The sequence below is a fragment of the Myotis daubentonii genome, chromosome 4 (genome assembly GCF_963259705.1).
Source record: "Myotis daubentonii chromosome 4, mMyoDau2.1, whole genome shotgun sequence".
In the NCBI taxonomy this organism is placed as follows: domain Eukaryota; kingdom Metazoa; phylum Chordata; class Mammalia; order Chiroptera; family Vespertilionidae; genus Myotis; species Myotis daubentonii.
Window position 1 is genome coordinate 11,757,358 of NC_081843.1, and position 25,443 is coordinate 11,782,800.

The window sequence follows — 25,443 nt, forward strand, 5'->3', positions numbered from 1 at the left end:
TTCTGTTGCTCTGGAGACCTTGACTAATAATACATTTGCAAAAGGTCAGCTCTGACCCTGGCAGAGGGTAATGAGCCAGGCCTCCGGCATCACAGCACCCTACTGAGAGTGACCCAGGCCCAGGCCCCGCCCTGCTCGGGGGCCCCCAGAATTCTTACTTGAACATGGCCTCTCCCGGTCTGGGAACACAGTGGGGGGCTGGGGAGTCGGGGTTGGCTCTCGTTTGCTGGGAACGAGGGCCTCAGCATTGTCGTTTCGCTTAGCAGACAGATTCCTCTCCTTTTTATTACCTGTGGGAAAACAGTTGTTTAGATGTCAAACACGGCGTGCAAGCAGAGTTGGGACATTCTGCTCAGGCATCTGTTTATTGGTTCGTTCATTTATTCATTCAACCAATGTTTACTGAACCCGACCCCCTGCCAGGCACCATGCTAGCCTGGAATCAGAGATGTGGATAACACAGACAATGGAACAAGTTTGCTGAGACCACCATGCATTTTGGCAAATAAATGAAATATTCTAGGACACACACAGGCTCTCAAATTTTAGCATTTACGAGTAGGTGTTGGGTTTAACTGGCAGCATGGCAGGTAAAATAAGGTGCAACCGAGGCCCCCAGAGCTGGAAGAACGCAGCAAAGCACACATCACAGCCTGCGAGGGAAGGATGGCTGGACGGAGCAGCGAGCAGGGCCGGGCGGAGGGCTCCGGGACCAGGGCATGAGGGCACGCAGTCTGCAGGACGGCAGCCAGGTGTGCAGCAGACAGTGAGGAGGGCCCTCCCAGGTGGCTAGGATGTTACCAGGGACACGAGGCTGGGGAGGGAACAGCAAGTGCGAAGGCCTGACAGCTGGAAGGCATGTGGCAGGTGAGCGGCTGGGGCCTGGGCTGGTGAGTGGACAGTGAAGGGCCCATGGGCCACACTTTAGAGTCAATGTTACCCAAAGCGGGGCACCTGGACCACTGGTGGGACAGGAGATGATTCCAGATGCCACGTGGACAAACAATGTTTTAAGCAGTTATATGCTTGAATGTGTGTGGGAAAAATGTAACCAACATATCAACCCTTGATTTCGTGAGCATTACTGCTGGAACCATCCTAGAATTATAAAGAAAAGAAAAAGAAAGCGGGTAGGAAGGAGAGAAGAAAGGTCCTGGTTAAATAACAGCTAACATTGGAACAGGGGGCTTGTGGAGATGGCAAAAAATTGTGAAGAAGGTTTGCAAATGGCTCAAGTTTAGGGAAAAGGGCTCCAGGGCCTCAGAGCCAGCCCAGAGTCGGAGCAGGGGGAGGGCATGCTCAGGACCACCAGGCGGGAGGCAGTGGCTGAACAGCATGAAGCACAGGCAGGGGGAAGAGTTGGCACTGGAGGCTGGACCCCTGGCCTGGAAGGCAGGAGACCTGGAAAGTACCTACTGAATGAGGAGCGACCGGTACCAGCAGAGGAAGTCCTGGGCTCATGGTGGCCCCAAGGAGAGGGAGTCCCAGGATCAAGGGTCCCGCAGGGTCTTGGGAGTGCAGGGAAGATGTTGGGGACTACGTGGAGTAGGTCAGACTTGCCCTCCCCCCTCCCCGCTCCCCTCTTGACTTCAGAAGGGCCTGCGTTTCTCTGCACTTTTGCAGTAGCTGCTCCCTGTTGGCCTGACATCCAGTGCCAAGGCAGCCCAGTGTGTGACAACCCAGTGTCCAATGGGTCAAGACAAGGCATGGAGAGGGGCAGATGCCCACAATACTGGCTCCCCAAGTGCTGAAAACACGCTGATGACGGTAAGAGCGACAGGCTCTTGAGAGCCCAGGCACCGTTAGGTCCTTGGCACACACGTCTCATTTGCCCCCCAGCCATCCTAGCAGATAGACCATGGGAGCATAATGGCCCCCAAAGACGGCCAAGTCCAAGCCTGGAACCTGTGAACATGTAAGGCTACATGGCAAAGGAGAATGAGCCGGGCCAGTCCGCCACGTTAAGATAAGGCGATCATCACGGATTATCCCAGGGGACACACTGTGATCACAGGGGGGGCCTGGAAGAGGAAGAGGAACAGTTCAGCTTGGGATGAAGAACTTCTGAAGACAGTGGTGATGACTGCACAACAACGTGAGTGCCTTAGCAGCAAGCTGCTCCTACAAATGATGCAAATGGTAGATTCCACGTTACGTATATTTTACCACAATAACAATACACACACACACACACACACACACACACGGGAGGGGCAGCAGAAGAGGAGGTCCAGGGGAGGTGTGACTATGGAAGAAAGGCACAGACAGGCAACGTTGCTGGCTCTAAAGATGGAGGAAGGGGCCTGAGCCAAGGGAAGCGGTGGCCCGTGGAAGCTGGAAAAGGCCCGAAACAGGTCCTTCCCTGGAGCCCCGGAGGGAACACAGCGCTGTCGACACTGATTTTAGCCCAGTGAGACTCACATCGAATTTCTGACCAACACGACTGTGAGACAGTAAATTGTGTTGTTTGAAGCCTCCATGTTTATGGCAATCGATTACAGCAGCCATGGGAAACTAGCACATACTATCACAGAGCAGGGCTCTGAGGCCAAGCCATTTGTTCAAGGTCAAGCGATGACCCAGCATTGACCAGGCCTGTCTGGCTCGGAGCCCTGCCCTTAACCACTTTATTCCCTATCTACGGTCCGCCTCCTCTCCACAGACAGTCTTGCAGACACTGTGGCCAGGGGGTCTGCCTTACCCATCAGAAGTCTAGAAAGGATATTTCCCAGGCTCCAAGGACCCAGACTCTTGGAAAGGACCTGGGGTCACTGCTGACCTCAACTGTACCATGCTCCCTGGCCCTTCTTCTATCCTGGGGTACACCCGCTCTTCCCTCTCCAAGCCCTCTGTGCTTGCTGCTCCTTCTGTCCTTGGGTTCACCACGCTCTTCCCCCTCCAAGCCCTCTGTGCTTGCTGTTCCCTCTGTCCTTGGGTTCACCACGCTCTTCCCCCTCCAAGCCCTCTGTGCTTGCTGTTCCCTCTGTCCTTGGGTTCACCACGCTCTTCCCTCTCCAAGCCCTCTGTGCTTGCTGCTCCTTCTGTCCTTGGGTTCACCCGCTCTTCCCTCTCCAAGCCCTCTGTGCTTGCTGTTCCCTGCATGGGATGCTGTTCCCATGGCTGCTTCCTCCTCCTCATTCCTGTCCCAGCTGACACGCCCCTAATTAAGGATCTTGAGATAGGGGAGATTATCCTGGATTATCCAGATAGGCCTGATGTAATCAGGAGGGTCTTTGTAAAAGGGAGGCAGGAGGATTAGAGTCAGAAAGAGAAGATATAAGGATGGAAGCAGAGGTCAGGGAGGAGGAAAGATGTTACACTGCTGGCTTTGAAGGAGAAAAGGGATTCTCCTCTACAGGCCTGTGGTCCCCCCATCTCAACCAGTGGCCTGTTTTAGCATCTTCACAACTTCAAGGCTCTGAATTCCTAAGCTAACCCAGCCCTCTCCTTTCCCAGTTATCGGAAAATAACTTCTGCCCTTCTCGGTGCTGCTCGCTCACTGCCTCCACTCACAAGGACAAATGGGATGGGAGCAGGGGCGGGAAGCCATCAGGGCTCAACCCTCCTCCCTCTTCCGGCCGCCCCACCGCTCTCAGGGCACACAGCCTCCTGCCGCCAGGATGACGTCGCCATGGTCCAGTCGGCCAACACCTGTGTGGTAGGGGTCTGCCTGCTTCGGGGCAGTCCCAAATAGCCACCCATCCAGCTCTTATCAGCAGGAAAGGCAATAATTCGCCCTCCTTGTGTCAGAGCCCCGTGCCTCTCTCTCATTTGTCTCACACTCAGAAGGAAAACCAGGGGGTGGGGGACTTACGGGCCCAGCTGTCGCTTTGGAGCCATCTGGTTTATTTGTTTAGCCCAGCGATTAAGAGCGCCGGCTCTGGGCTCAGAGTGCGGGAGACTGGATCCCACTCTGCCCCTCCTAGCTGTGACCTTGGAAGCTACGTGACCGCTCCGTGCTTCAGCTTCCCCGTCTGTGAAACAGGTGCTTTCCTCGGGGTTGTGGTGAGGATTAGATGGAGGACTAAATGTACAGCCCCAGGAGTAGTGCTTGGTTCATGTTAATAAGAACTCGAGAAATACTGGCAATTGCTATTTCTGTGCTTTCCCTGCTAGGATGAAGAGCTGCAGGAAAAGGGACTGGGCCAGCTGTCCCAGCACCCCGCCTGGGAAAGATGTATGTCCAGTGAATGAATGAACGAACGAACGAACAGCCCAGAACAAGCACATCTCTCCAGGTTCCGGCTGACTGGCCCTGAGTACAAGCTTAGGGCTAGTTCAGACTCCAGCCCCACGTTGGGGTCTGCAGAGACCTGAGAACAGGCCCTGGGCCTCCCTCCTGCTCCTCTCAGGGCATCTGTCTCCTGCTGGGGCTCAGGAAGAGGTGCTGATGAAAGGGGCAGGTGGGGTGGCAGGAGGACACAGCAGGCCCCTCTGTGCTCACAGACAGACATCACCGTGGTCCATGCAGGGCCTGCCAAGCAATCTCATTGTGAAAACTGTAAACTGTCAAGAAAGTAAAGTTCCCCCTTTGTTCTATCCCCAGGACCCCTCTCGCTGCCTAGGGTCCACCGGCTCTCCCTCCGGGGCTGGTCCTCACACCTGGAAGTGACTCTCATGCCCGCCCCATTTCCAGGATGGGGGCTCGGTCAGCCTCCTGACAGGTCCCCCCTCCCCCCTCTCCACCTTTCCCCCTCCCTCAGCAACATACCCAGTGGGGCACACAGAAGCATCAGGAGGCTTTAGGTGGGCCCAGCTCCTTCATTTGTCTGACAAAGGTTTTCTGAGTGCTGGACTGTTGCCAGGGGAGGGTAAGAGCAGGCCTGTGCCCCAGCAGAGCTCACAGGGCCGGGGAGAAAGACAGCTGGGTCAGCCAGCCCCGCGCCATGCTGCTGCTGTGGGGGCACAGGAGGCACCAAGAGTAGGCCGTGCTGGGAGCGCAGAGAAGGCTTCTCGGGGGGGGGGGGGGGGGCGGCCTCTGAGCTAAGCCTTGAGGGGAAAGCAGGGAGGCTTCTCGGAGGGGGCCTCTGAGCTAAGCCTTGAGGGGAAAGCGGGGAGGCTTCTCGGAGGGGGCGGCCTTGAGGGGAAAGCAGGGAGGCTTCTCGGAGGGGGCGGCCTCTGAGCTAAGCCTTGAGGGGAAAGCAGGGAGCCCGGCGCCAGGGCTCAGAGGGGAGAGGAGAGGAGATGTGGCGACTTAGTCTGAAGGAACAGCCCACGAGGGGGCTGCAGGTGAGAGACACATGTCTGAGGGACAAGCGTTCTCTCTGGTGACATCAACCCCCGGGTGTGGCTGCCCGTTACTGTGTTCCCCCAAAACTCCTATGTTCAAGTCCTAACACCCAGCACCTCAGAACGTGACTGTGCTTGGAGATGGGGTTTCTGAAGAGGTAATTTAGGTAAAACAAGTCAGTCATGGTGGGCACCAATCCCTGTGACTGGCGTCCTGATAAGAAAAGGAAATTAGGACAAAGACACACATAGAGGGCAGCCTTTGAAGACACAGCAAGAAGACAGACGTGTCCGGCCAAGGGGAGGCCTCAGAAGAAACCAACCCTGCCAACACTGGACTTGTAGCCTCCAGAACTGGGAGAAAATAGGTTCCTGCCTTGGCCTATGGTCCCCCGGGACTGTAGTCCCCCCGGCCTGTGGTCCCCCGGGACTATAGTCCCCCCTGCCTGTGGTTCCCCCGGCCTGTGGTCCTCCCTGGCCTGTGGTCCTCCCTGGCCTGTGGTCCCCCCGGCCTGTGGTCCCCCCTGGCCTGTGGTCCCCCCTGGCATGTGGTCCTCCCTGGCCTGTGGTCCTCCCTGGCCTGTGGTCCCCCCGGCCTGTGGTCCCCCCTGGCCTGTGGTCCCCCCTGGCCTGTGGTCCTCCCTGGCCTGTGGTCCTCCCTGGCCTGTGGTCCCCCCGGCCTGTGGTCCCCCCTGGCCTGTGGTCCCCCCGGCCTGTGGTCCCCCCTGGCCTGTGGTCCCCCCGGCCTGTGGTCCCCCCCGGCCTGTGGTCTCCTCGGCCTGTGGTCCCCCCCGGCCTGTGGTCCCCCCTGGCCTGTGGTCCCCCCGGCCTGTGGTCCCCCCTGGCATGTGGTCCTCCCTGGCCTGTGGTCCTCCCTGGCCTGTGGTCCCCCCGGCCTGTGGTCCCCCCGGCCTGTGGTCCCCCCTGGCATGTGGTCCCCCCTGGCCTGTGGTCCTCCCTGGCCTGTGGTCCTCCCTGGCCTGTGGTCCCCCCGGCCTGTGGTCCCCCCTGGCATGTGGTCCCCCTGGCCTGTGGTCCCCCTGGCCTGTGGTCCCCCTGGCCTGTGGTCTCCCCGGCCTGTGGTTCTCCCGGCCTGTGGTTCTCCCGGCCTGTGGTTCCCCCGGCCTGTGGTCTCCCCGGCCTGTGGTCCCCCCTGGCCTGTAGTCCCCCTGGCCTGTGGTCTCCTTGGCCTGTAGTCCCCCTGGCCTGTGGTCTCCCTGGCCTGTGGTCCCCCCTGGCCTGTAGTTCCCCTGGCCTGTGGTCTCCTTGGCCTGTGGTCCCCCCTGGCCTGTGGTCTGTCACGGCAGCCCGAGTGAACTAATACAGTGGCTGATTCACACATCCCCCATTTCTCTTCCTAGCTTCACTCATGCTGCCCCCCTGGCTGGGCTTGAAATCTGGTTCCTGATAGGGCACCCCAGCAGGAGGAGCAGGAGAGGCCGCCAGCCGCCAGCCGAGGTGGAGAACAGGACGGCAGCAGGCAGGCCCGGCCCGCGCCCCACTGCGTTTCACTCTACTTTCCCGGGTCTTGTCTGAAAAGCCTCCTCTGTGGACAGCTGTGGTTTCCGTCTGCCCAGCATGCTCTCCCCGTCTTCAGATCTGCCTTGATTTTCCTTTGGAAACTGTTCTTAGTGCATGTGGTCTGGGTGGTGATAACCACACCCATAGCTGGACTGGCCCATCAGAGCCACAGTAACTGGCTCAGATGTGACCCAATGTGGGCTTCAAATCCAGGGCTGGGACTTCTGCTGGAACTTTTAGGAAGAAAAATCCACTTGCTGATGGAGTTGCAAAGCCATCAGAAGCAGTGTCTCAATTCTGTGTCTGTATGCGGAGCGCCTACCTGAGGACTGTACCAACACACGACAAAGAGGGCGGAGGCGAGAGGGAGGAAGGGAAGGAGAAGGAAGGGAATGAACAGAGGAGGGAAAGGCAAAGGAGAGAAGAGAGGGGAGTGGAGAAGAGGGAAGGCAGGGAAGGGCAGGGAGGAGGAGAGGAAAGGAGAGAAATGAGTCCTGCTACGCCCTGGAATCATCAGTTCTCCAAGCCAACACAGTCCCTTTTGCTTGGCCCAGCTGGCGTGTAGATGCACAAGGCAGCCCCCGCACTGCCAGGCATGTACCACCTGGAATTTCAGTGTCATCTGAGGCCTTTGCCTCTTGCAACCCGCAGAGACCTGACTGATGCAGCTCCCTGGCCCGCGGGACGGCCTATCCAAGCGGAACTCACAGTGTGGCTGGAAACTCAAGTCCGACTCTTGGATCCAGACACCAAGGACAAGGAAACACCACACAAGGCAGAGCTCACCTTTGGAAGCCGGGTTGAATTCCAGCACCACGAGGGTGTCTGGGCCCCGGGAAGGGTGTCCTGCCGTCTCCTGTTCGTCAGGAACATCCTCCTGCACGGAGTCCCCCCTGGAAAGAGGGGTGCCATGTCTGGGACTGCTCCCCCGGGCCTGGTCCTCAGGCTCGGGCTCAGAGGGCACGTCCTCTTCAATGGAGTCATACTCGTCACTGGAACAGTCCTTTTGCTTCCTTTGTAGATTGACACTAAGTTCTAGGCTTTTTCTTAGCTCCTGCCAAAGGTCAAGAAAAGTGAGAAAGGAAATATGTCACTTTGATAAAAATCACCTGAAATAGATTTTTAGAACCAAAGAGCTCTCCCCGCCAAACTAACATTTACCCAAATCATCTCAACCCATGTGTTGTCATCACTTTGAAGACGAGAAAACAAAAGGCAGGGACACACAAGCAACTCTGAACAGAACAGTGTTTACAGTATTTACTGTGCTGTTCACATGCCTGGCATGCCACTAAGAATGTGTGTGCATGCACACGTGCATGTATGTGTGTGCACGCGTGTGTGTACATGTGTGTGAGTGTGTGAGAGAGAGATGGTTTCGTTTGGGGCTTGTTAAAACAGATTGTGGGGTCCTGCCCACAGTTCCTGCTTTTGTGGGTTCTGGACAGAGCTGAGAATTTGCATTTCTAACAAGGCAATGCTGGTGCTGCGGGCCCAGGGACTGTATCTGAGTATGAAATCCCAAGGCTCCAGATGAGCCTGAAATTCCAGATGGCTAATGTCTGGTGCACGGTTGTGGGGCCTGTCCTGTGTACTGGAGGATGTTTAGAAGCACCTAAATGTCACAATATTTAGTGCTTAGCTATTACTGCTTGACAATTTTTTAATGTGTTCTGTCTCACAAGATTGCAGATTTACAATTTTAAGGCCAAGAATTAAGACAGGAGTGATCAAAAAATTTATCAACAAAGCCAGGATACTTTTGAAAAAGAATATTACTACATTTACACTGGGAGAAAAAATGTAAAATGGACTATTTGGGCAAACCAGTATGTTTGGTTAGCCTAGCTAGACCACCCCTGGAGCCAGCATAGCATCTAACAGACGTGGGAGAAAAGGAAAGGAATGAATAAAGGTTTGGTGGCTAACAGTGGCTGGGGTAGGCTAATATGACTCCCCAAAGATGTCCAAGTCCCAATCCCTGGCCCCATGGCTCAGTGAGGGCTCTGAGGAAGTGAGAAGCACTGCGTGGAAAACTGATTGTCTTAGAAAAACAATCCTACACAGACCAGTGACAAACATGCACATTAACGTGCCGCTGGTGGGGAAGGGAGGAGCACGCTATTGGGAGCTACAGGAGAGGGAATCTGTTATACGGTGGCAGGATCGCAGCGGAATTGTGTCCTACATTATGTGGTAAGTGAAACTCTGTAAATGATGGGCTTGGATATTTAGCTGAAGAGATTTCCAAACCAAGTGTTGAAGATGCAGTCTGGTTTCTTCTTGCTGCATAGGAAAAACTGTGAGAGGAAAGAGACAGTCTGAGGGGAAAATTATTAAGTAAAAAGGGATATGATGATTTGGGAAACTCTCATTCTATCTGGGTTGAAAAAGACATTAAATTAGGAGATTCCCTGTCAAAAAGCATGCTCTGGAGAGAAAACCAAGGGTGTGACTCAACAACCTTTGGCTAATATTGCAGAGGAACCAAAGTTTAGAGCATTCAATCACACGGAGGGCTCTTTGAAGAGATCAGACATGGGCTTGTGGATCCCCTTAGCTATCTCAGCCGGCGCCAGGAGTAGAGATGGGATTATCCAGGGAAAATCTATGAAGGAACTTGTTGTCTAATGGAATGAATTCTAGAGGCATACAAGGAGACCCACATGGTTTCTGAAAATGTCATCCAGCAGAAACACTGCCAGCTAGAACCGAATGAGAGAGAGAGAGGAGAAAATAAGAGAAGGCTGTCAGACACCCAAAATTCTACAGGCAGGAAACAGGTTGATAACACGACTTCGCTGAAGTACATTTACCCTTCAGGAAAGAGGAAGGATGATTCCAAGAGTGGAGCCACGGGCCCAGAGGAGGGAGCCCTGAGCCACACAGAATTATTCTCGGGCCTTGAAACCTCATGGAGTTGGCCCAGTGGATTTCAAGACGGCTTGGGTTTGGTGCCATCTTTCCTCCTTTCATTTTCTCTCTACTGTGATGGGAATTGCTATAACTGCTCTCCTGTGCCCGACCCACCATTGCATTTAGGGGCAGATAACTGGCTTTCCAGTTTCACAAGAACACAGATGGAGAGGAATTTGGACCTAATATGGGTTACACCCAGAATCTCACCCATACCTGATTTGGATGATAAAGAGGAGACTTGGACATATTTTGGACTTGAGTTGATATGGTAATGCGTTGAGGCTTCTGGGAAACTTGGGATGAATGCATTTTGTATTTAAGATGGAAATCAATCTTTGGGGGCAGAGGAAAGACTGTTGTAGGCTGAATAAGTGGCCCCCAAATATGTCCACATTCTAATCCCTGGGACCGGTGAATATCCCTGTACATGGCAAAGGTGTTAGGGCAGAAATAGAATGTAAGAAATATTCATCACACTCTGTTAACCATGACTGTTTTGTTCTGAGTAAAGAAGGCACATTCTAACCTGGTTGGGAGTTGCTCACCTGGAAATGCAGCCCATCCTCCCCATCTGGGAGCTGCTTATTATCATGGAAAGATTAACAATCTTGCCCTAGCCAGTTTTGCTCAGTGGATAGAGCCTCAGCCTGCAGACTGAAGGGTCCCAGGTTCCATTCCCATCAAGGGCACATGCCCAGGTTGTGGGCTCAGTCCCCAGTAGGGTGCAGGAGGCAGCCAACCAATGATTCTCTCTTGTCACTCATGTTTCTCTCTCTCTTTCCCTCTCCCTTCCTCTCTGAAATCAATAAAAATATATTTAAATATGCATATGTATCTCCTTTATATAAAAAAAGAAAGATTAATAACCTTGTTGCAAAAACCAGAGCCGTCAGCCCTTTGAAGACCCCCAGCCTTTTGCAAATCTCCATCCTGCATTACCTGCAAACTGCCCATTTGGAATACACTTTTGCCTACTTCCCCATGTGATCTTTGTCCTTCAACCCAATATAAGCAGCTGGCTTATAGGGAGGTGCAGACCAGATTTTTGTGGATGACCTGCTGCTCTCCCAAACCTCCAGCAGTATTGGAATAAACGTTCATACATGACTCAACCCTGTCTCTGCTGAATTGGCTCAAGTAGTGACAGGCAGCCCAGACCCCCTGGTTGTCCGGTTACAAAGGGACTTCCCAGATGTAATTAAATTAAGGATCTTGAGATGGGGGAGATTATCCTGGGTTATCCAGATAGGCCTAATGTAATCAGGAGGGTCTTTGTAAAAGGGAGGCAGGAGGATTAGAGTCAGAAAGAGAAGATATAAGGATGGAAGCAGAGGTCAGGGAGGAGGAAAGATGTTACACTGCTGGCTTTGAAGGAGAAAAGGGATTCTCCTCTACAGCTTCCAGAGGAATATAGGTCTGCTGACATCTTTTTATTATTATTATTACTAGAGGCCCGGTGCACAAAATTCGTGCACTCGGAGGGAGGGGTCCCTCAGCCCGGACTGCACCCTCTCGTGGTCCGGGAGCAATAGGAAATGAACAGAGCTGTCTATCTTTTACACCTTCTCCCTCCCATTCTGCCCAATACCAAGTACCATGGTAGTTACTGAGCAAACAGAATGCTGCCTGGCATGTAGTAGGTGTATGACAAATATTTTCTAAATGATTGTTTTATGTGGGTGACTAGATAGTGGCCATAAGAAGGGTGGAGAGGACCCATGTGCCTTGGAGATGGCATAGTGATGAGACCCTTAACACATTACTAATTCTCCAATCTGCATTTTCCATCCATAAAAATGGGTTAACAAATCCCTGCCTCACAGAATTGTTTAATAAGTAGTGGTCTGAATCGTGGATGATTTTGCCGCCCAGAGCATATGTGGCAATGACTAGAGAAGTTTTGGATCACAGCAGGGCAAAGGGAATGCCAGTGGCATCTAGTGGGTAGAGGCCAGAGATGCTGGTGAACATCCTAGAATGTACAGGACAGTGGCCCACGACGAAGAACTACCGGGCCCAGTGTCTAGTGGTGAGGCTGAAAAGCCGTGCACTAAAGTGGGCACATATTCATGAACAGCATTAAAAAAGACAGTAACAAGGCCTTCTGGCTGAGGGCATTGAGGTGGTCCATGCAACCTTCCTGGAAGCCAGACTGAGGTCATGGCTCATGTCTTCAACGTCTGACGGCAGTGGGGAGGTCAAAGGATTTCCTGCTCCTCCACAGGGAAAATGAGTTCCTGGGTGACCTGAAGTTTAACAGCTTCAGTTCTAGGTTCTGCACGGGTGGATGCAAGGCCAGGTGAGACAGCAGGGGCAAGCCTCTCTCTGGAGCCCCGATATGCTCGCAGGTTACTGTGGAACAAAGCAATGAAATGGACGCCAGCTAGCTGGGACACTCCTCGTTGGGAGACTGCTGCCACTGTCCAGGAAATCCCAGTCATCCCAGGGCCCACAGTCATCCTCTCTGTTGTCCAAGGCAGAGTGAGCCCCCAGCATAGCCAGCTCCAGGGAGGATTTAGGACATTAGGATTCTCGAACTCATGGCCAGCTGAGCAGGCTCCCTGCAGCCTCTTCAGCATCATCACAATGTTGCAACCCCACATTTTAAGTGACTGAATTTTTGGAGTCCCCCCCTAACTGGAGAACTGAGGCCTAGAGCCTCTAAGCCAGCGGTTCTCAACCTGTGGGTCGCGAACAATGAAAATACATCCTGCATATCAGATGTTTACATTACGATTCATAACAGTAGCAAAATTACAGTTATGAAGTAGCAACGAAAATAATTTTGTGGTTGGGGGTCACAACATGAGGAACTGGATTAAAGGGTCGCGGCATCAGGAAGGTTGAGAACCACTGCACCTGCTAGAGTGATTGAATGGCAGAGCCGGGCCTTGTGCCCTCAGCCACTGCTCCTGCTCCCTCTGGATTACCCAAGTGTGAAACTGACTCTCCTGCATTGCCATGGCCCTGTCAACCGGGAGGCGATGTGGCAAGTGCCATTGTTAATGGACCGTTCATGCAGGCATGCTGCGGTGCTGCGCTGGGCGCTGATGGGTGATGGGGAATAAGGTAGCAAAGCCGCAAGCAACCGCTGCCTAAACATAAAGAGACAGCGTTCCAGATGTGGCCAGGACTGTGAGGAAAGGGACTGACTGGAGACGGGCGGAGAGTGGGTGGGCGGAGGGAGCCTGAGGAAAGCTGGCCAGGGGAGGCTGGGGGACAAAGAGCCTCCCAGTGAGTGTCTGAGGCCCAGTGTGTCAGGCAGGGGGGACAGCAGAGCCAAGGCCAGCAGGTGGAAGTGACCTGAGGGTGGTCAATGCACATCCAGTGAAGGGAGGGCAGGGAGCAGGGGTCACCCAGGGCATGGCTTTGTAGGCCTCAGGGTAAAGTCTGGACTTTGCTTTATGGACATGAAGAGGCCACTGAAAAGTGCTAAGCAGAAACAGAACGTGATCTGATTTCTGTTTCTACAGATCACTATGGTGCTTGGATACCAAGTTGGCGCTAGGGTGGAGACAGGGCGAACAGTTGCAGCTGCAGCAGCAGGTGGAAGATGAAGGTGGGAACAGGAGATGCATTTTGAGATGTATTTTGGAGGCAGAGATGACAGAAATGACTGACTGGAAATTAACCATACACACACACACACACACGCGCGCGCGCGTGCGCGTACATACATATATATATATAGATACTCTTTGACCAAGCCCCTCTAAAAACGTATCCTTCACTCGTAAGTATATAGACATTGTTGGGGCATCTTTATAATAGAGAATGACCCAAATGCTCACCAGTAAAAGGTGCTTAAATTAATCATAGGCAGGCATTGACAGAGCCTCGGGCAGCCCTTCCAGAGAACGAGGTAGATCGTGTCCACTTTCTCAAAAATAGCAAGATACACATTTAAGGAAAGAGAAGCATGTCATTATAAACCCAATTTTAAAAATAATTATTAGTTTCTCTGCATAAGAAAGCTCTGGAAAAATCATCATTAAACTATTAACAATGTTCTCTCTGGGGGTGACATTATGGGGACTTTCTTCCCTACTTTGCTTTACTTAATTTTTTCTTATAAGCCTCCTAGAGACCCAGTGCACAAAAATTTGTGCACTCGGAAGGGTCCTTCAGCCCGGTCTGTGCCCTCTTGTAGTCTGGGACCCCTCGGGGAATAAACACCTGCTGGCTTAGGCCAGCTCCCTGGGGTATTGGGCCTAAGCTGGCAGTGAGACATCCCTCTGGCAGCCCAGGAGCCCTCGGGGGATGTCCACGTGCCAGCAGGGTGCAGGCCTAGCTGCAGTTGGACATCCTTAGCGCTGCTGAGGAGGCGGGAGAGGCTCCCACCACCACCACTGTACTGGCAGCCATCAGCCAGGCTTGTGGCTGAGCAGAGCTCCCCCTGTGGGAGCACACTGACCACCAGGGGGCAGCTCCTGCATTGAGCGTCTGCCCCCTGGTGGTCAGTGTGTGTCATAATGACCAGTGATTCCCAGTCACTCTGCTGTTAGGGTCAATTTGCACATTACCCTTTTATTATACAGGATAGAGGCCTGGTGAATGGGTGGGGGCCGGCTGGTTTGCCCTGAAGGTGTCCCAGATCAGGGTGGGGGTCCCGCTGGGGTTCCTGGCCAGCCTGGGTGAAGGGCTGAGGGCCGTTTTCAGACTAGCCACACCCCCTTCAGGGTGGGGGTCACCCCTGGGGTGCCTGGCCAGCCTGGGTGAGGGGCTGATGGCAGTCTGCAGGCTGGCCACAGTCCCTTTAGGGTGAGGGTCACCGCTGGGGTGCCTGGAAAGCCCGGGCGAGGGGCTGATGGCTGTTTGCAGGCTGGCCACAGCCCCTTCAGGGTAGGGGTCCCTACTGGGGTGCCTGGCCAGCCTGGGTGAGGGGCTGATGGCTGTTTGCAGGCTGGCCAAGCCCCCCAGCAGGGACCCTTACCCCATGAGGGTATGGTCATCCTGGGTGAGTGGCTGATGGCTGTTTGCAGGTTGGCCACAGCCCCCAGCCACCCAAGCTCCCAGTGGAGGCTGGCTGGAAGCAGGTATCTGGGATTTATTTAGCTTCTATAATTGAAACTTTGTTGCCTTTTGCATAGGCCACAGCCAGCCAGAGCAGGCGGGAAGCTTGGCTTCCTCCATCGCCGGGGCAACCAAGCCTCCTGCTTGCTCTAGCTCCGTGGCTGCCGGCCGCCATATTGGTTGGGTTAATTTGCATATAGTCGCTCTGATTGGCTGGTGGGCATGGCTCGGGTGTAGTGAAGGTATGGTCAATTAGCATCTTTGTCTTTTATTAGTGTAGATTCCTAATTTTATAATTAGAAAATAATGATATATTTACATTTATATTTAAACTAGGGGCCCGGTGCACGAAATTCGTGCACTGGGTGTGTGTGTGGGGGGGAGTGTCCCTCAGCCCAGCCTGCCCCCTCTCACATACTGGGAGCCCTCAGGCGTTGACCCCCATCACCCTCCAATCGCAGGATCGGCCCCCAGCCCAGGCCTGATGCCTCTGGCCTAGGCGTCCGGCCTGGGCAGCGGGGACCCGCAGCTGCAGCGGCCCCACGATCGTGGGCTTCGCTTTAGGCCCAGGCAAGGGACCCCTAGCTCCTGGGACTGCCAGCTTCGACCGTGCCCAGCTCCCATCGCTGGCTCCACCCCTACTTCCTGCTATCACTGGCCAGGGCGGCAAAGGCGCCTGATTCTCCGATCATGGCTGGGGGGCAGGGCAAAGGCGGCCACAGGGCCGCCTTTGCCCTGCCCCCCAGCTCTTAGCTCCCCCCTGGGTTTCTGATCACTGTCAGTGGCAGGGGGCTTCTTCCTGCTTTCCCTTTCGCCTCCCTGCATTGTGCCTACATATGCAAATTAACCGCCATCTTGTTGGCAGTTAACTGCCAATCTTAGTTGGCAGTTAATTTGCATATAGCCCTGATTAGCCAATGAAAAGGGTAGCTCGTACGCCAATTACCATTTTTCTCTTTTATTAGTGTTGATCTTGTCCCAACTCTTGCAAAAAAATACATTCCCCACAGTAGCAGGAGGGACAGCAGTGGAGGACCCTGGGTCCCCAGCCCGGAACACATCTGTCCCCAAGGGAGTGACTCAGACGCGGCGAGCAGCAGCACCCAGCCCCGGAGGTGACAGTCTGACTTCGTGTATCCAGTGGAGTGGTCCAGACTTAAAAACAACAGGCCACCAATCCAACAGGAAGAAACTCAGGAAATATAACCCCCGTGAGCCCGTCTCAGAAAAAACCTCCCGGATGACAAAATCCAAACGATGGCGGTGCCATCAGAATAAAGAGCACAGCCCGGAGCAGCGGGTGCGGACCTGGTGGTGGGCGTGGAAGCTGGTTAGAGACGGAGTATCCTAGACAACTGTGCACATGTGCGTCACGGAGCAAACTGCAATGTCAAAACCCAAGCCCTCAGCGTAGCTAATGGAAACCAGAAGAGGGCAGGCGGCGTGGCACAGCCCTGCCTCATTTTCCGAGTCAGTGAGTCAATTCAAATCCCTCATGAACAGAAACAGAGTTTAAAAAGATGGGCAACTCTGACCTCAATGTTTCTTTCATAATTTGTTAAACTGGTGAGATATTTTCAGAAAAATCTCTTGTAATAAATTTCAATTTCAATAATTCCCCATTTCCAATTTGATTTTACTTCTGTTCAATTAATACAAATTTAAATGCCATAATTGTATTTACAAAATATACATTAAAAAGAAGCCTAAATTCTGCATGGCTGGCATCTTCTTCACAAAAGAAAATAATACGTTTGCTCATACCGGAGGGGCAAACCTTAGGAACCTCTGCCCTTATAATGCCCGTGTGGTCTAGAACCTTCTGTCCCGGGCGGAGGGAGACGAACTAAGGAGCGACAAGCCCTGGAGAAAGCGCTCAAAGCCCTTCCTTTCGGAAAGATGAGGACCTGGGTGCAGGCTCTAAAAGCCCACTTGCTGAGACTTCAAAGGGACCGCGGGCTGCAGCCGCCACCAGCTGCTTTGAAGCTGCCATCCAGAAATTTCTCTGTGAAAAGTAACTTTATAGCTTTGCTTTACAGCCTTGTTATGTGCAATTTCAATGTTTAGTGTTTAAATGTTAAGTTAAAGCCCTTTCAACAGAAAGCCCTCTGCAAGGAGCCCAGGTCAGAAATGTGCTGGAGGGAGTGGACGATGGGACTGCACACAAGTCGGACCCCTGGTGGAGAGCCAGGGAGGGGCTCGGGGAAGGGGCCGGGGAGGGGGTCAGGGAGGGGGCCGGGGCCGGCCACTGACTGCAATGCAGCAGGGTTCGCTGGCCAGTGGATCCGTGCCTCTCATGCCTCGTTCTTCTGGGCCAGGGAAAGAGCCAACCTGGGCAACCATAAAGCTGTTTGCGATAACAGTGATAATAACTATAACACCAACAGCAGCAGCCACCAATTACCAAGCTAACCTCTCTCCACACCTTATCCCATGGCAGCTGTTCACCACCCCAGCGGTGTCCTTTCTTACAGGCCCAGGGCACCTAAGTACAGGCCCAGGGCACCTAAGTACAGCCCCAGGTCACAGGGCTAGCAACAGCAGAGCCGGTTGGGATGAATAACTGTCCGACTCCAAACCCAGGCTCTTTGCCACCTGCCCACATTTATTCCTTTTCTGGCACTCGCATGTTGGAAGCAAGAGGTCTCTGAGCAGGAGGGAAGTCAGGGCCCAGTGACTGTCCAGGTCTTGCATGGAACTGATGAAACCTGCTGGTAACAGCTTTGGACAAAGCTGCCTTGAGGCCATTAACGTGTTAAATGTGGGTTGTTAGTAGATGAAGCATTAACCCTCTAACTACCCTCAGAAAGGGGACAGCGAGGTGTAAGTAAGTTCAGGGCCTGGATTCTGGGCCCACTCCAGCTGCTCTGTGTCCCCCAGCAAGTCTCTGAGCTCAAGCCCCACCTCTACTGTGGGGATGGGGCCTGACAAGCTGACAAGGTTGCTGAAGGGACACAACGAGATGACAGCCGTGAATCCATGTTTCAGGACTGCTCTTACAGAGGTCTGGTTTTCACAGCAAGTTTAAAAGTGAGATGACAGCATTCTTCTCTGTTTCTCAGATCCTACTGACTCTGCCCACAAGAAGATCAAGTGTTTAGAGCATGAAGCGCAGCGGGTACTTTGACTATCCCAAGAGGAAGCAGCAGTCCCCAGGGAGCTGTCACTGGCCTGCAGCCAATACCCCTCCTCCCTGCCAACCCCCAGCAATGTCTCTCATTTAGGTGGCAGTTTTATAAAATTGGGATCTGAGTGCCTTTAGCCCGGCATGCACTGTTAGTTGCAATAATCCCCACTAGCTCCTATTGCCTTATATGAGCCATTTTACTCATGTATATTAACCTGCCTGGCCCAGAAAGGATTTTCACCCTGCACTGAGGGGGTATAGACTAACTTGTTCTCCTTTCATTCATTCATTATTCAACAAATGTTTATTGCTGAATGTATTTGTCCCCATTAGCAGGTCTGACTGCTAAGTACTCGGACAGAGTAATGAACCAGACAGATAGAGTCCTTGTTCTCATGGAATTTATAATCTGGCAACAAAGACAGCCATTCTGGAAGAAATTACAAGTAGAAGGAGCATCAAGAACCTAACCGAGGGCTTACCAGCCCATGCCTCATGCCCGTTGGCTCCTAGATCACAAATTTCCCAGAATAAAGTGACTTGAGCCCTACCTTTTTCATTTAAAGCTAACTTTATTTATGAAGGACCTTGGAGCAGTCTCTTCCATCCCATCTCTATGAAGAAAAAGCATCCTGGTCTTAGGCAGTGGCGTGATGTAAGAGTAAGGACATGGACTCAGCACACTCAGCTGCCTGACTGTTACCCGGCTGTGAGGCCCCGAGTGCCTCACCTCCCTGTCCAGAGCTGGGATTGGCTATAGAAAATGGAATGGGGATGGTGAGATAGAGACCAAACAATAAAGAATGCTGCTGGCAGATTAGAAATTCTGAGGAATTCCTGAAAGACAGAGACAGAGATCACAGGGCATTCGTTGGGGCTACTTTTAAGGCTGCTGGCTCCCGGCTGCATTAAGTACAGAGGTGCTCACCCACCGACTGAAGCCTAGAGTGTGGGTACTGAGCCAGAAGGCAGGACAATGCCCCCCACAGGAGATCACCATCCCAAAGGCAGACTAGGAGCTCCCAGGCCTTGGAGGGAAGACAAGGTGCACAGCTTCCAACAGCATGTTACGCCCCGACTCCACAATCACCAGAATGAGCGGAGGAAGTGGGATTCTCAAGAATGAGCACACATCTGGGAAAAATCAACACCCTGACTGATAGCCACCAAATGAATAAAAGAACAAATACCCAAAGAAAGAGAGTTAATAGTATAGAGGAAGACTTTACAACACAGGACATTCATATCCCTGGGGAGATTTAAGAGGACCTTTCATCCATGAAAAAGAAACCACTAGAGATCTTAAAAGCTCAATCAAAATCAAGCCAAACAATTTTATAAAAACACAGTACAAAAAGACAAAAAGGAAGTTTGAAAGAAAAATTAAGTCACTTGCAAAGACAGATCTGAGCCAACATTTGTCCACCAGATGCTCCAGAGGACAGAACAGAAACAATGGAAGACAGTGATGATCTATATATATAAAAGCCTAAGCGACCGTTAACAACCGAATGACGGGAGCGACCTGACAACTGCCGGTAGCTATGACGCACACTGATCCAGACCTTGCTGCTGGGGCTCTCACAGCCCCGAATCTGGTTCACCTGCACCCCGGACCCAGACAGGAGGGAGGAGGGAGCCCGATTCCTCACAGAATTGGCCAATGGTTAGCTTGCTGCTGAGGCCAATCTCCCTCGGTCCCTCCCCCTGGCAGGCCAGCCCACCCAATCGGCCCAGATCGCCGGCCAGGCCAAGGGACCCACCCATGCACGAATTCGTAATAATATTAGTAATAATATTATTATTATTATTATTTTCCAGTGCTAAAGAAAGACACAAGCCTTCATATTGAAACGGTCCATCTACTATTTTAAATGGGACAAAGATAATGACACTAATATATTCATATGAATAAAAGGCACTATCTACTAGAAATTTTAACTATATGACAGATTTTAAATATATAAAGCAAAAACAAAGAAATATAAGGGAAAATTGACAAGTTCACAGAAATCAACTGGATTAAACAGAGAAAAATTAAGTAGGATCTATTGCAGTGGTTTGCTAATGAGCATGAGAACTTCCCAGAAGTCTTATGAGAAATGCAGAATCCGAGCATTCCAGATCCAAATCCGTGTCTCTGAGAGGGGTATGAGAATTCACATTTTTAATAAGCAGCCCAGGTGACTCTGTTATGGGTAGTCTGGGACCATACTTTAAGACTCACCAGGGTAAATAATTCAATGAATCGCTTGGCTTAATAGATAGATTGAGAACTTTGTACCAAAAAGAGAATTATTATTCTCTTGAAATACCATGGAGCATTTATAAAAATGATCTGGTAGACCACAAACAGAACCTCAGAAATGTCCAAAACACATTCTCTGAAACCAAACAAGCCATTCCCTGATCATAAAGTAGTAAAACTAGAAATTAACACAAAATAAAACAAAAATAGATTTAAAAAAAAACTATTTACTTAGAACATTTGTAAAAAAATTCTTCTAAATAAATAGAGGAGGAAAAAACCTAAAATCACAAATTAGAAACAAATGACAATGAAAACACTATATAAATAGCAAATTTGTGGGATAAGAACAAAGCAGTGTTCAGAGGAAAATTTATAGTCTTAACACTGATATATTAGAAAACAAGACTGAATATAAATAAATTAAACATTTAACTTAAGAAGCCAGGATGGCCGAAACCGATTTGGCTCAGTGGATAGAGCGTCGGCCTGCGGACTGAAGGGTCCTAGGTTCGATTCCGGTCAAGGGCATGTACCTGGGTTGTGGGCACATCCCCAGTAGGAGATGTGCAGGAGGCAACTGATCAATGTTTCTCTCTCATCAATGTTTCTAACTCTCTATCTCTCTCCCTTCCTCTCTGTAAAAAATCAATAAAATATATATATTTTTAAAAAAAGAAGCCAGGATGTGTAGTGGGAGTGGGATAGAACCAAAGCAATAAATTAAACCAAAAAGTTTACAGAAGAATCAAGATAAAAGTAGAAATGAACTGAAATAGAAAATAAGAAATGAATGAATGACAAAATAAAATTTAAAAAAAGCAGCCCAGCCTGAGTGGCTCAGTGGTTGAGCATCAACCTACGAACCAGGAGGTCAGTGTTTGATTCCCGGTCAGGGCACATGTCTGGGTTGTGGGCTTGATCCTCAGTATGGGGCGTGCAGGAGGCAGCCAATTGATGATTCTCTCTCATCACTGATGTTTCTATCTCTCTCCCTCTCCCTTCCTCTCTCTGAAATCAATAAAAACATGTTAAAAACAAAATAAACAAAGTATATGTACTCAATCAAAAGCTGGGCACAGTTTGACTGGATAGATGGAAAGAGCTTTTCATATTCTATTCAGTTTATTTCTGAATTGTTTGACTCTTTCCTAATGCGAAAGCACTCATGTATTAGGTGTTATACAAAATTATGAAAAATTATGTAAAAGTACCTAAGATATTCCATATAGCCAATAAATGTAAGAAATAAAAGACATTATTTATCCCAATATTGATTCACAGGTCATTCTTTATTTTTATTAGGATTAAAAAAGATGCTGTAGTAAGTCAGATACCACCCGAGAGCTTCACTTACAGAAGCGCTCTATTGGGTGAAAGGATCACCACATCTCTCCCTCCGGACCTGCCTTTCATGGGCATTTAGTGCTTGTTCAGCATCGTTCCACATGAATCATTCATGCATATCACTGAATTATTCCTTGTGCTGTCTGCCTCTCCTGCCCAGAGCACTCCTAAAGCCATCAGCCAGGCTGTCCTTCAATCCGAGCTGTCCAACTGGGCATCTCTGGGTGCATTCAGGGCACCACGCCCTTGATGGCTCTGGGTACAGAGGGGCTAATAACGTGCCACTGGGAAGGAGAAAGACCTCCTCTTGTCGGGAACCAACAAGGCTTTCATTGAACCAGAAGTTTCAAGCTGATGGTCTGAAAGCCAAATCTGGCCATTTTCTATCTTTGGTCCACAGAAAATTGTGAATTTTTTACCAACATTAAAAAAAAAAAGGCGGAGAAATTGAACACAAAGAAACCCAGATACTTGGCTTCTCTTAAAACCAGATAGCTTCGTACCACAGTGCCCGTCTCCCCATGATGAGTCAGCCAAGCTGTGTCAAGACTCTTCCCGGCGTCCCCGGCACTCGATGCCAGGGCTGTGTTTGTCATCCCTCCGGCCTTGCTCGTGTCGCTGAAAATATCCATCTTAATTGGCACCGTGTGCAGTGATCCCAATATCCCAGGACCCAAACTCCATTTCTCAAACTGATTCTTCTACCCCAAGCAGCAAAAAAATTATTTGTCAGGTTATGTTTCCTGATTCACAGTTTGGAAAATACTGTCACTGTAATTATAATTCAGTGATGTGATGACTGAACTCAGCTTGTGTGGGCTGCCCAGGGTGCCGAATCAACATCTACACCACACCTCACTCATTGATTCACTCAATTATTCAATCCGCTTGCTTAACAAAGATTTATTTGCACACTAACTCTATGCCAAGCACTTTTCCAAGGACCAGAGACAGAGCAGGCAAAGAGACAGCACACATCTCTGCCAATATGAAGCTTAGATCTAGGGTAGAGAGAGGCTATTTCAAACCCCACATATCCTATCTAATAAAAGAGAAAAATGGTAATTGGCGTACGACGATACCCTTTTCATTGGCTAATCAGGGCTATATGCAAATTAACTGCCAACTAAGATTGGCAGTTAACTGCCAACAAGATGGCGGTTAATTTGCATATGTAGGCACAATGCAGGGAGGCGAAAGGGAAAGCAGGAAGAAGCCCCCTGCCACTGACAGTGAACAGAAACCCAGGGGGGAGCTAAGAGCTGGGGGGCAGGGCAAAGGCGGCCCTGGGGCTGCCTTTGCCCTGCCCCCCAGCCATGATCGGAGAATCAGGTGCCTTTTCCACCCTGGCCAGTGATAGCAGGAAGTAGGGGTGGAGCCAGCGATGGGAGCTGGGCATGGTCGAAGCTGGCAGTCCCGGGAGCTAGGGGTCCCTTGCCTGGGCCTAAAGCGGAGCCCACGATCGCGGGGCCGCTGCAGCTGCGGGTCCCCGCTGCCCGGGCTGGACGCCTAGGCCAGAGGTGTTAGGCCTGGGCAGGGGCGGAGCCTGCAACCGCGGCGAGCTGGGGGTCCCCTGCCCAGGCCTGACACCTCTGCCGGAGGCCTCAGGCCTGGTCAAGGGGCCGATCCGGTGATTGGTGATCGGAGGGTGATGAGGGTCAACTCCTCTGGCCGAGGCATCAGGCCTGGGCGGGGGGCGGAGCCGGGGATTGGGGGGATATGATGGTCCCCTTGCCTAGGCCTGAAGCCTGGGTCAGAGGTGTCAGGCTTGGGCGGGGGGTGGAGCAAGCGATCAGAGGGAGATGGGGGTCCCCTGCCCAGGCATGATTCCTGGGCCAGAGGCCTCAGGCCTGGGCAGGGGCCAGAGCCAGTGATCAGGGGGAGATGGGGGTCCCCTGTCCAAGCCTGACACCTCTGGCGGAGGCATCAGGCCTGGGCAAGGGGCCGATCCTGCAATTGGAGGGTGATGGGGGTCAATGTCTGAAGGCTCCCAGTATGTGAGAGGGGGCAGGCTGGGCTGAGGGACACCCCCCCCCCCCCACACACACACACCCAGTGCACGAATTTCGTGCACCGGGCCCCTAGTGTAACTTATAAATGAGCTACAGGAGTCCTTGGACGAGTGGGGACTGAATATTCTACTCCTATGGATTTTGTAATCAGAAATAGGGTTGCCTATAAACTCAACCTAGGATTTACAATTTCAGAGCTGACAAGCACAGGAAATACCTAATCTGCCCCTTTTTGTCAAAGGGGAGGCAATGGTGCCTCTGAGAGTGACTCACAGAGTTTACGGAAAAGCTCCAGGCCTGCGAGACTTAGGCACCTGTTCTTTTTACTCCCTAAAACACGAGTGACAAGCTCCAACATCTCCAGAAGACGTAAACCAGCAATGTGAGTCTCAGAGTCACCCACAGAGAGTGGTAAGGAACAGAGCAAACAGGAGGGAGCATGCTCAGAGTAAGTTTTTGATTCAAAATAAAACAGCAATAATCATGACCACAGCACAACACCAGGCCAGTCAACGATACACATTGTGAGTTGAAGCCTGGTCCTTGCAGGCACGGGTCTGGGCCCTCGCCATTTGGTCACACACTCTTCCACTCATCACTATGTTTCTATCCTTATCTTGAATTTGAGCATAATTTTTTCAAGTCATAACTAGTAAGAATCCTCTCCTACAGGCCCGTTTTCTCTGGATTATTTTTTTTCTCAAGTTGAAATATATTTTTAATGTGACCAAAGTGAAAAAAAAATGAAGGGTTCATATTCATTTCCTTGATTTAATAATGTCTTCATATAATAACACAAAATTAATTTTCTATTTATCTAAAATTAACATCTTTAAATAGTCAAAACCTAAATAAAATAATTTTCCATGAAAATATTTTTAAAAGATATTAAGACTTCCTTGCTTTCTTAAAAAAGTATGTTGCAGATTGTCAAACTGCAGCGGGAAGGCCGGGGAGGGTTGGGGGGCAGGAGGTAGGGGGGTAAGAGATCAACTAAAGGACTTGTATGCATGCATATAAGCATAACCAATGGACATAAGACACTGGGTGATAGGGGAGGCTAGGGGACTGTCTAGGGTGGTGGGATAAAATGGATACATATGTAATACCCTTTGTAATACTTTAAGCAATAAAAAAATAAAAATAAAAAAAAATTAAAAAAAAAAGTATGTTGCATATAATTTAGTCTTTTCTTGACACTAATAGTCAATATCTGGATAGAAATTGATCTGTAACACAGGAGATGCTGTCTAGAGCTATTATGTTTTTGTATCTTTCATTTTCTATTCTTTTAAGTGCCATCTCCCACCCAAGATTCCAGAGTGCAGGATATGAATCTAAAGACAAGGGCAGAACCTCTCCCATCCCCTCCTGGCTTTTGTAAACCTCAGTGGATTTTTGTTGTTTTATTTTGGGGTTTTTTTACTTTATTTTTACCTTGATTGTATAGTGTAGGTGAGATTTTAACTTTGAATTTTTAAATCTCTTTTCTAGTCCCAAATCCAAGCCACAACATCCAAATTATCTCCAAAACTGCTTCCATTTGAACTGGACTCGACTCGTCAGGCCTCTGGTTCAGAATCACCGGGAGTTCTTTGGTTAAAGGTACAAATTCTGGTAGCTTAAACATTAGACCTAAAATATGCCTTTTAAACCAATGCCCTTAGTGATTCCTGTGCATCTGAAGCCTTGAGGTCCACAGCCCTATCTTCTCCTTGAACTGCTGCAAATACTGCTACAAATTATCGTCACGTGGGGTGCTTCACGCAAGGTACAACGCCTGAGCCACAGCCAGGCTGAGAACCAGGACCTCTGATGGTAGGACCTGGGCATCTGGGCTTGTTTCATTTATTTTTTACTTTAGTACTTTCTATTTTGAGCTGGCTGTGTATTTCACGCACCATTTGTAAGAACAATACACGCAGATCTCATGTACGCTGCAGCCAGTTTCCCCCGTGGTAACACCCGCGTGACCACAGCACAATAGCACAATCAGGAAACCGGCACACATACCACCCCACTCAGCT

At 50.8% G+C, this 25,443-nt stretch overlaps 1 protein-coding gene across 6 annotated transcripts in view; it reads right to left on the bottom strand.

The window, feature by feature from the left end:
- Window positions 1-25,443, bottom strand: part of KATNIP (katanin interacting protein) — a 207,708-nt gene that overhangs the window by 82,352 nt on the left and 99,913 nt on the right. For all 6 annotated transcript variants that reach the window (XM_059692465.1, XM_059692463.1, XM_059692464.1 and 3 more), the window contains 2 exons: window positions 7,537-7,804; window positions 159-290 (listed from right to left, as the gene is read on the bottom strand). In XM_059692465.1, coding sequence (XP_059548448.1) covers window positions 159-290; window positions 7,537-7,804 — 400 coding nt within the window. The remainder of the gene's footprint in view (window positions 1-158; window positions 291-7,536; window positions 7,805-25,443) is intronic.